The sequence below is a fragment of the Enhydra lutris genome, unplaced genomic scaffold (assembly GCF_002288905.1).
Source record: "Enhydra lutris kenyoni isolate GAN:26980312 unplaced genomic scaffold, ASM228890v2 scaffoldscaffold17, whole genome shotgun sequence".
NCBI classification, from domain to species: domain Eukaryota; kingdom Metazoa; phylum Chordata; class Mammalia; order Carnivora; family Mustelidae; genus Enhydra; species Enhydra lutris.
The window spans coordinates 2644418-2654151 of record NW_019154101.1 but is presented as its reverse complement, the minus strand read 5'-3'; the positions used below and the strand labels follow the sequence as shown (position 1 = coordinate 2654151).

At 42.4% G+C, this 9734-nt stretch overlaps 1 protein-coding gene across 1 annotated transcript; it reads right to left on the bottom strand.

Annotated features, from left to right (window-relative positions):
- Positions 1-387: 387 nt before the first annotated feature.
- Positions 388-9427, bottom strand: LOC111147692 (ectonucleotide pyrophosphatase/phosphodiesterase 5 (putative)). The gene is made up of 4 exons (XM_022503918.1): positions 9280-9427; positions 6291-7154; positions 4444-4620; positions 388-1287 (listed from the first exon to the last, which is right to left on the bottom strand). The coding sequence occupies exons 2-4, from the start codon at positions 7117-7119 to the stop codon at positions 860-862; spliced, it is 1434 nt and encodes a 477-aa protein (XP_022359626.1). The 5' UTR covers positions 7120-7154; positions 9280-9427; the 3' UTR covers positions 388-859.
- Positions 9428-9734: the final 307 nt, after the last annotated feature.

Genomic DNA, 9734 nt, shown 5'->3' with positions numbered 1-9734 from the left:
TAGCTTTCAAAGAAGCAAGTAAGTACAGAACAAGAGAAGCTTATTGCTGGGATGGTCACCGATGGCTTCTGTTCACAGCGGGCCAGGGCCAGACTACACAGGAAGGACACGGGTATCATGGTGTCTTTGTTATTATAGAATCAGAGCAAAAGGACTCCTTGGAAAATAGCCATCATGAATTTCATGACAGAAATGGGATGTTTAGAAGGAGTCTGTCAGTACTTGAACCTTTGAATTTTTTTAAAGAAAATAAAATGAAAACCCATGTCTTTTAGAAAGAAATATGAGAAGGGATGCCCACAGATGCACCCCACTGTTGGGAATGCATCCCTCCAAAATTCGATGTACAAAGGTTGTCGTGTTTAATTTCCAACAGTTTTCACTTTCTTTTTGCACTCCTGAGTTTAAGGAGACAGATTGTGGCATTTTTCAGGAATTATTAGACATTTCATTCTGTGTGACCACCAAATAACAAGTAGTCTATGATGTAGGCAGAAAACAATTTGTCTTTTTCAACCAAATTATAAGACATATTCAGCAATAAAGTGCATTTCATATAAAAGTACCCATGAGGAGAGTAATTCAAAGTGTAATACATAAGGTACTTTAAACAGTGCAAAGCCATTAAATATATACATTATAGGTGCCATGTCCAAATACAGCAGGATTTTATCTACCCCTAAGCCAGAGAGAATAAGAGAATCATTTGTCTCCCACTTTAATCCTTCGCAGGTATGTGTCTGTGCCTCTCTATGTACATAACTGCCTAATGATCTGTGCAAATGTCTGAAACCGGTTTCCTAGAATCTGAAACCCTTAAACACTGAAGTAAGTACACCATCTCCACTTCGAAGTAGCATTAGGCTTGTAATAATGGCTGAGCGATTTCAGCCTGCACATCTGGTAAGGCAGGTATCTGACTGCGAATTAAATGTTTAACGAAAATCACAAAGAAAACAATCACCACAATACTACCGAGAGACACCCCTAAGCAATAAGCATAGGACTCCTCGCTCTCGTCGTCTCCGGGCTTGACGCTGCCGTGGAGGAGTGTGGGACCCGGCGTGTGAGGAAGCGCTCCTGGGCTTGTGGAACGGAGCAGATCCTGGACGTTCCTGAAGGATCCGTTGTGGGGCATGCCCGTGATGTTAAGCAGATGGCAGAGCAGTGGGTACAGGTCTGTGGAGCTCATGGCTTCCTGCGTGAAATTCTTTCTGAAGGCAGGACCATGGGCTAAAAATACTGGATGCATGTCTGCTAATGCATTATCGTAACCATGGTTGCCTACTGGAAAGAGAACATGGATGAGTAAGTTAGCCCCCCCTCCCAGGGCATGACAACGAAAATGACGGTTGTATCATCCAATTCTGAACGTAAGTGCAAAGTTTAACTTGTTCATATTTTAAAAGAAAATAATCTTTTATGATTCATCTCCACTGTGGTCAACATCACCATCCACTTTAGAAAATGAAAAGTCAAACTGATGACAAATCTTTCTCGCAGGCAGAAGCGACCTGAAACAGTAGAGGAGGAGGGGTAAAGAGCAAAGCCGAACCCAAGTCAGGGGAAAATGAAAGCAATTTTTTTTCTTTTTTTTTTGGTGGCCGATAAACTAATATTCAGTAAGTACTTGTTAGGTAACCTACTTTGTTCCAATTATTTTCTAAAGATAAAGGGATAAAGCGGCTCTCAGTCATTAACACAGTAAATTCACCATTACCAATTACCAGTTGTGGGAAACACAATCAAGAAAACAAAAGACACCACAAAAATCAAACCCCTAGCGACAGCTACAACCGGCTACGGAAAACTTAAGGTCAGGACCTTTATGGGTAAAACCTTGATACGGGTGGTTCAGATCAAAATACAATTTAGCACTGTGCGCTTGTGTGGCTACAAAGAAAGTAAAAAGCCTTAGAAGTCTTCTGATTTATCAGGATATGTAAACACTGAAGCATGAAAACTCCTGTATAATAAAAACTGCATTTTATGTTGTCGTTATTATTTTTTAAGTAGGGTCCACGCCCAGCGTGGAGCCCAATGCGGGGCTCAAACTCACAACCCCGAGATCAAGACCTGAGCTGAGATCAAAAGCTGGACACCTAACTTACTGAGCCACCCAGGGGCCCTACAGGAAACCTATTTTGAGAAGCACTGCTTTTGGACATTAGGACTTCATTCTCTTGTGGAACTCAGGTTGAGAAGGAATATGCTAGCCAACACGTAATTATTTGTTGAAGAAATAATTATTTCATATATTTATTTGTTGAATAAATAACCACATTGAACATAACATAAACAGGAGCGTTATTAAGGCTTTCTAGCAAAAATAGGCATGACCAATCTATTGCATAAGTGTAGTTCACCACACCAAAATTTCAAGAGAGCCCCTCAGACTCACATTACTTATAAAGGACAAATCTCCTCAGAGATAGCAGTCCTTTTTTGAGCAACCCCGCTACCACAAGAGCTATCTGCACAGTACCTGAGAATCTGAACATGTAAAGGCAGCAATTATTCTCCGGGCCAAAGAAATTTTTTTTGAAAGAAATTATTTCTAAGATTTTATTTATTTGAGGGCGCCCTGGGTGGCTCAGTCGATTAAGCGACTGCCTTCAGCTCAGGTCATGATCCGGGAGTCCTGGGATTGAGTTCTGCATCGGGCTCCCAGCTCCATAGGGCGTCTGCTTCTCCCACTTCTCCCTCTGACCTTCTCCCCTCTCATGCTCTCTCCCACTCTCACTCTCTCTCTCAAATAAATAAATAAAATCTTAAAAAAAAAAAAAAGATTTTATTTGAGAGAGAGAGAGAGAGAGAGCACGCGTGCCACACAAGTGGGTTAGGTGCAGAGGGGGAGGGAGAAGCAGACTCCCCACTGAGCAGGGAGTCCGATGTGGGGCTCGATCCCAGGACCCTGGGATCATGACCTGAGCAAAAGGCAGATGCTTAACTGACTGAGCCACCCAGGTGCCCTGAAAGAAATTATTTTTAAAGGCTTTCTTAAAACAGATCTCCTGGTGTAAGTATCAGCTTATAGATCATCATCCATGTGTAAAACCTTTAAGAACCAGACACCAGGCACCTGTATACATCTGCCACTGTGATTCCCATATGTACTACAAATGCCACGGTCAGGCAACTGCTTTTCCTTTGGTCAACAAATATGATAGGAACCCAATTCTACCTCAAGGGACATCTTTGAACATCTCAGGTAGATCAAGGACCAAGCCTGAAGAAAGCATTCCTGTGTAGTTTTGATACAATGTGGTTCCTTCATTATCCAAGTAACAGAGGAGAAACAACTCCCTGGGAACTGATCAGTGGCCATGTTAATATCTATGTCCACCAGGAAAGCAGCAGGCCAGCAAGGTAGTTCACCAGAGGGAAGTTCTAAGAGCTGAGAAGCCTCCTCCAGATGGCAAGGGATTAGGAACAGCCCCTAGGCCCCCTACGGCTGGAGGGGCAGAAGGTGGTGTTACCAGAGCCCAAAGGCTAGGCTGCCCAGTAGGAGATGAGGCTGTAGGAAGAGCTGTCCAGAGGGAGCTGGGACCACAGAGGAAATGAAGTCACCATCACAGACACCACCTAAGACGGAGAATGAGAGGGACAAATATCCTGGCTTCTTCCCAACTCCCAACTCCTGCCTCCCAAACGCCCGTGGATGTCTTCTATTATTTTGGTCACGTATAACCAGAAACCAGTTGGCAAAGGAGCCTGGGAAATTAGTCGTTAGAAGTCAATCAGCAGCAGGACAAAGCAGAGCAGGGAGAGGGTAGGGAGTTGATGCACATGAGGGGCCCATTACAGAGCAGTAAAAGCCTGTGGATGGCTTTTCCATTTGACTAACTTGCTAGAAGCTATACAAGAGAAAAATTACATGTTAAGGATGGCAGAAAGCCCCTTCTTTTGCATGTCTGAATTTCAAATGGGACGCCCATTATATTAAAAATTCAGTGGAAATATCTCCAAAATTATATCACTAGGGGTTAGAAAAATACATTTTCATATACGGTCCTCCAGGCCATACGCACTTCTTTTCAGAATAGTTTCCAAGGTAGAAAACAAAGTTGGCCTGTATTTGGTAGAGCCAGAAGGGCAAAGAAAACCAGAAAGCTAACAACTGCAAATAAAAACAGAGATTATGTTCTTATGCAATTAGAACATAAAACAGATGCAGAAAAAACATTCAATCTGTAAATTTCCAATTAGGTTTTTCTCAAGAACATGATGGCTATAATTCGCTGTCTGGGTGACTCTGCATAAATTTGATCTGATGACTTCCAGCAAAATGCATGTTTAGGGGCAAGTCCCAAGGATCTTTGATTTGCTATTCATGTAGGACTCCCATTAGTTATCTGATTAATAAATACTGCTCTATTACGCACAGTCTCCACTCCAACAAGTAGTGACGCAGAATGGGAAGAAATGGTGTAATATACTCACACAGAAAGTTATCTGACTTATTCTGCAGAATATACCACCCGTCGTCAGCCACGGCTATGATGGGTTGAATTCGATGGTTGTACTTGTAATGCCATCTTTCTGGAAGCTCTTCTCTTTTGTAAACAGTAAGATTAGGATGGGCATGAGCTAGGGCTTCATAGACTTCATCAAATTTACCTCAAAGAGGAAGGATACGGAGAGAGACTCAGAACCAGGCACTCACTGTTACGATTAAAGAAACCACCCTGGCAACAGAGGCCAGCGAGCATTTCTTCCTTGCCAACAACACCCCCTGAGGTAAACCACCACTGTACAGAACACAGGGAAATACAGCCAGATACCTGAAGACTCTTATCCCTTGAGCAAAGAATTTTGAGGGACAAACAGAAATGACCCATCTTCTGCTGTACGTAAATTCACTTGACAGAACTGAGAGGATTATATAGAACCAGAAATCTCTAATGTAAAAAGACTTAACTACACACCCTCCCCTCCCCGCAGCTGTTGACACTAAGGAAAATGTCTACCCAAACAAAAACAAAGAGCTAAGTTCTGATAGTTATGCTCACCAAGGAGAGAGAATCTCTGAGAGGAGGGCAAAGCAGCCCTTGGGGGGAAATCGGAGAGGGAGAGGAACCAGGAGAGACTGTGGACTCAGAAACAAACTGAGTTTTTTTTTGTGGGGTGGGTGTTGGGTGAGCCTGGTGGTAGGTATTAAGGAGGGAACGTACTGCATGGAGCACTGGGTGTGGAACATAAGCAATGAATCTTGGGACACTGAAAAAACAAAATAAAATTAAAAAAAAAAAAGATAGGAAGGGCAGACTGGAGGTGAAACGCAGCTTGTGAACCCTGGAGGCATGGCAAAAGCATTCCCTGGAACTTCAAATGCAGTATCTTTAATCCATTTCTTGTTTTTCAAATCCTTTTTTGGGGGTTCCCCCCTGCCTCCCAACACCCCCAACATAGGACACATTCCAATTTTATAAGGAAAACTGAAGAGTTAATGTGATTTCCACAAACAAAAGACTTGTTATTTTATACTGAATTTGTTAAAAGGTTCATGTGCAAGTGCACACGTGTATATTTTAACATTCGCTGTCTCATATGATCCTCTTGATTCCCTTGTGAGGGATGTAAGGCTCGTGTGTGAGGTATTCAGCTTTTCAAAATCTGTCCTCTCACCGGATATCTAGAGTTAATCTAGATGGTGATAAAAAAGAAGTCAGAGGTCTGAGTCTCCCTTTGCACTTCCTACGTGATCTGGTGAGGTTAAACTTGGACTAGTTCACTTGTCTTTAAAACAACAGTAATACTTATGTGACAAGGTTGGTAGGAGGCTTTGAGAAAAGGTTTGTAGGAAGTTCAATGTATTGTTATGACTTCCTCATTTACAGACAGGGAAAAGAAATCTTCAGCTTGACCAATGCTTTCTCCTTCCTATACAGCACTGTTTCCCTATTAAGCAGGTCCTACAAAAGGATCCACAGAAGGCTAAATTTAGGGCTTCCATAAAATCACTGTAATTGCATGTGAATTCTATATGTCTCTGACCATCTCAATTTTCCTCAGAAAGGAGGCTATAGCTTTCATCATATTTGGTGGTTCCAAGATGGTTAAATCCATCTACCATAAATATAGAGAGAACATCAATTTCAAATTCTTGGGAAAAGTGAAAAATTATAGGCTGAGAAAAGAGATTTTGTCTTTTCAGAGAGTAAGGATTAAACCCCAGAAAACTACCATGACACAGGCAAGCATATGAAGATATAGAAACAAAAATTCCCCCCTCAGTTGCACTGGGCACATCCAGTCCCAGCCCCAGATCACCACTCGGTCAGACTTACCATCTTTTGGCAAGATAGCCGCTACTGGAGATTGGTCAATCAGGACATAGTGGTCTTTATCCAGATACTCATCAAGTTCTATGATCCTTTCCTCAGAACACTGGGTCATTCCATGATCACTTGTGATGATTAGGTTCAGAACGTTCCACAACTTGGCCTTTTTTAGCATTTGTATGAGATATCCCAACTTGTTGTCGATATCCGAAATGACAGGCCCCATGAGTGGACTCTCGGGTCCCAAATGGTGGCCCATATCATCGGGGTCTTCCCAATAAAGAAGACCGAGATTTATGGGCTCTTTTGACGTAAACCACTCGATAATTTTGGCAACTCTATCTTCAAATGACACAGACTCATTGTAAGGCATATAATGAGTAGGAAAGCTATTATGTATTTTTACGTCGGTTCCAGGCCACATGGCTGCACCACTAGAATGTCCCGCCCTCTGATTTGTGATCCATATTGGCGTTGCTTCTTCCCAAAACTCAGAATCATAAATAGTCATGTTATCCAAGGAGAAAGACTTATTCAGAATAGGATCAAACATGTCATTTGCAACAATCCCATGATTCTCTGCAAAGAGGCCAGTTACCAAAGTATAATGGTTAGGGTAGGTCTTTGTAATAAAAATATTAGTAACTTGCTTCACATGAACACCATACTTCATAACATAATGAAAATGGGGTGTTGGAACTCTATACAAGTAATCCCAACGGAATCCATCAAATGAAACCAGTAGAACCTTTTGCTGGTCTGGTTGGAGAGAAAATGTAACGGACAGTATTAACGCAGCAAGGATGAAGGACACCCAGAGGAGTTTGGAAGTCATTTTCAAAGTATTTGATCAGCTCAGTGGAAGACAATCTGTATAGAAAACATATAGAAGTTAATAACAATTTTTTTTTTTTTTTTGGTATACCTTACCCAAAACTGACAGTAACAGTACTTAGTAATACCAGTTATGTCATAAATCACAGCCTGGAAGAATTATGTTGTTCCACCTTAAACAAGAGACCTGGGGCTTCCTGCATAATAAAGCTAAGAAATTTAGTTGCATTTAGAAACTGTTACTTTCCAAGAATTTATCAAAACATTTCTCAAAGTAATTATTTAAGTAAACCCCCCAAATATCATTTTAAAATGTTGTAATTTACTTTTGAGAAAACCAAAAACTTTTCAGAAACTTTTGCAGGGGACCCAGACTTCTGACTTTTGGCCTGTAAAGTTTATGTAGTCTAATTAATATCTGTGAAAATATTGATCATTATTGTTAGACCAACTACAGGAACCTAGAAACAAGGAAGTACCATCAGCAAATCCAATAAAAATGCTTAAAAAAAAATACACACGTCTATTTTTCAAAGCCAAAGTCTTATATTTAGGGATGTTACTCGAGAAAAGAGAAAATAGATGAACTTGGTTTTTTGAAGTGACATAAAATTTGTGATACTCAAATACACTTGTGAAGTGTAATTTGCATTCTTTATTTCATAATTAAAGCATAGCCTTTGTTATTCTAAAACAGTTTCTGTATGAACAGAAACATAATTCTGAAATTTGGTGTTGACTTTCTGAGAGCTAAAATTCATCAATATTTAATCTTTGTGACATGTGTGGAAAAGGCACTTGCCAGGATTAAAGACTCCCTTTGGATCAAAGTTGTTGGTCGGTTGTTCTATTTTTTTAAAAATCTGCTTATATGTCTAAAAAGTTTTTATTCTATTCAAGAAAGCTAACAAAAGGTAGTATGGATAAACAACACATATGTAAATTTTGTGAACTCTACTTGGGCTTACAAAGCAAGCAAGGATTTTTGGTTCTCTTTTCTTGTCCATTCTTGCGTGAAGGTATTTGTAAGTCCACCAAAACCTGGATCTACCCACACTTTTGTGCCAAGAAATCTCCTGAATTCAGCCTTTGATGCCTTGTTAACTTGAATATGCTGAAGATATTTTAAACCTCAAAAACAGATCCTGTCTTGTCTTGCTGGCTATATTAGAGGTATAGGTAAGTAAAAACAGCTTGGCATGCTTGCTTTGCTTTCAGATACACTAATTTTTAATTATGATTTCACTGTACCTAGAATATTACTTAAACTGAAATTGCATTAGGTATTGGTCTCCAGACAATGGTTCAAAAATTAAATTTAAAAACTATTTCTCAAATGGCAATAATGTTTCTAATTCTGGAAGGAACATTTAAAAACCAGTTCCAATAATGAACTCCAACTATATTTACTAACATCTGGCTGAGGATGCTGTTTCCTCTCCCTTTTCCCCCTTCACCTTCCTCACACAAGAAAAGCTGTTATGAAACAAATATAATTTAAGGCTAAAAAAAAAAAACCAACTACATGAAATGCCTGATTTTCCTCTAAGTAAATGAATTCAGCAACTGTGGTAAGCAGGAAAGAACTGCTTTCCTGGGCTGAAGAAAATAAACAAATGCTGTGTTGTCTACAGCTTAGGAATGTTTGGTAAGAAGAATCAACATTTTCACATCGATGACATAAAGCAATAAACAAAGAGGTGGGGGTGGGATGAAAGAAATAGCAGATTTCGTTCTTTTCCACGCACAAACTGTTGCACAGTGCAGTGGAATCCCTAGTTCTCAGTCCAGATTTCACCGGGCTGCTTTCCAGGTTCTCCTCCCCTCCAATCCTTCCCCCACAGGCTGCCTTGGAAATAGAGGGAAGGGGCGCCAACAAACGCGGAGAAGAAAGTGGAGGAGGAGTCGGTGGGTTTAGAGGGACTCGACGTCGAGAGAACGAAGTAGTGCCCTATCTTCCCCCCCTGGGATTCCAACCTAGTCACTGGAAAGGGTCCGGGCGTTGAATACTTTAGCCATTCGCTGACCTCCCGCCCACCGAGGCCGGCAGGTGCCCCCACGTGAGCTGTGCGTGTGTGCAAGGAAAGGGGGGCTGGTCTGTGGGGACCACAGGAGCCGTGGGTTCCCGGGAGGCAAGCAGCCCACTCCCCTGGACTCTTACCCTTGCAGTGATCCGGACGGCCCGCATGGGGTTGGGACAAGAGGATGGTGAGTCGGGGGGTAGGGGGGCTCACGTAGACCCGGGGCAATAGCGGGGAGGTGGCGGAAGCGAGAATTGCCCCTTGAACTTGCAGCCGCTCACCTGCACGCAGCCTCGGCGCAGAGCACCTGACCAGCACCTCCTCCTGGCCGCAAGTCCCGCCTCTTGCCTCCTATTGGCTACGGTAGGATGGTGCCCTCTGCTGGGCCTGCCAAACCAAAGCCGGGCTCTAGGAGTCGCTGCACCGCCTGCCAATCAGCGGGCCCGGGGGGCGGGCAGTGCCTGCGTCTGGAGGGTGGAGGGGGCGCAGCCTGCGGGAGCAAAGGGTCGCTGGGAGGTCGCGGGGGTCGCGGAGGCAGACACCCCGGTTGTATCCTCGCTGAGGTCTCATCTCTGCTCGGTCACACACTGTCCTG

Excerpts from the sequence above, each read along its gene's own strand:
- LOC111147692 (XM_022503918.1), bottom strand. The coding sequence starts at position 7,119 with ATGACTTCCAAACTCCTCTGGGTGTCCTTCATCCTTGCTGCGTTAATA. Across the intron at positions 4,621-6,290 it reads GGCTATCTTGCCAAAAGATG|GTAAATTTGATGAAGTCTAT; the intron begins GTAAGTCTGACC and ends TTCCTCTTTGAG. Across the intron at positions 1,288-4,443 it reads TAAGTCAGATAACTTTCTGT|TAGGCAACCATGGTTACGAT; the intron begins GTGAGTATATTA and ends TTCTCTTTCCAG.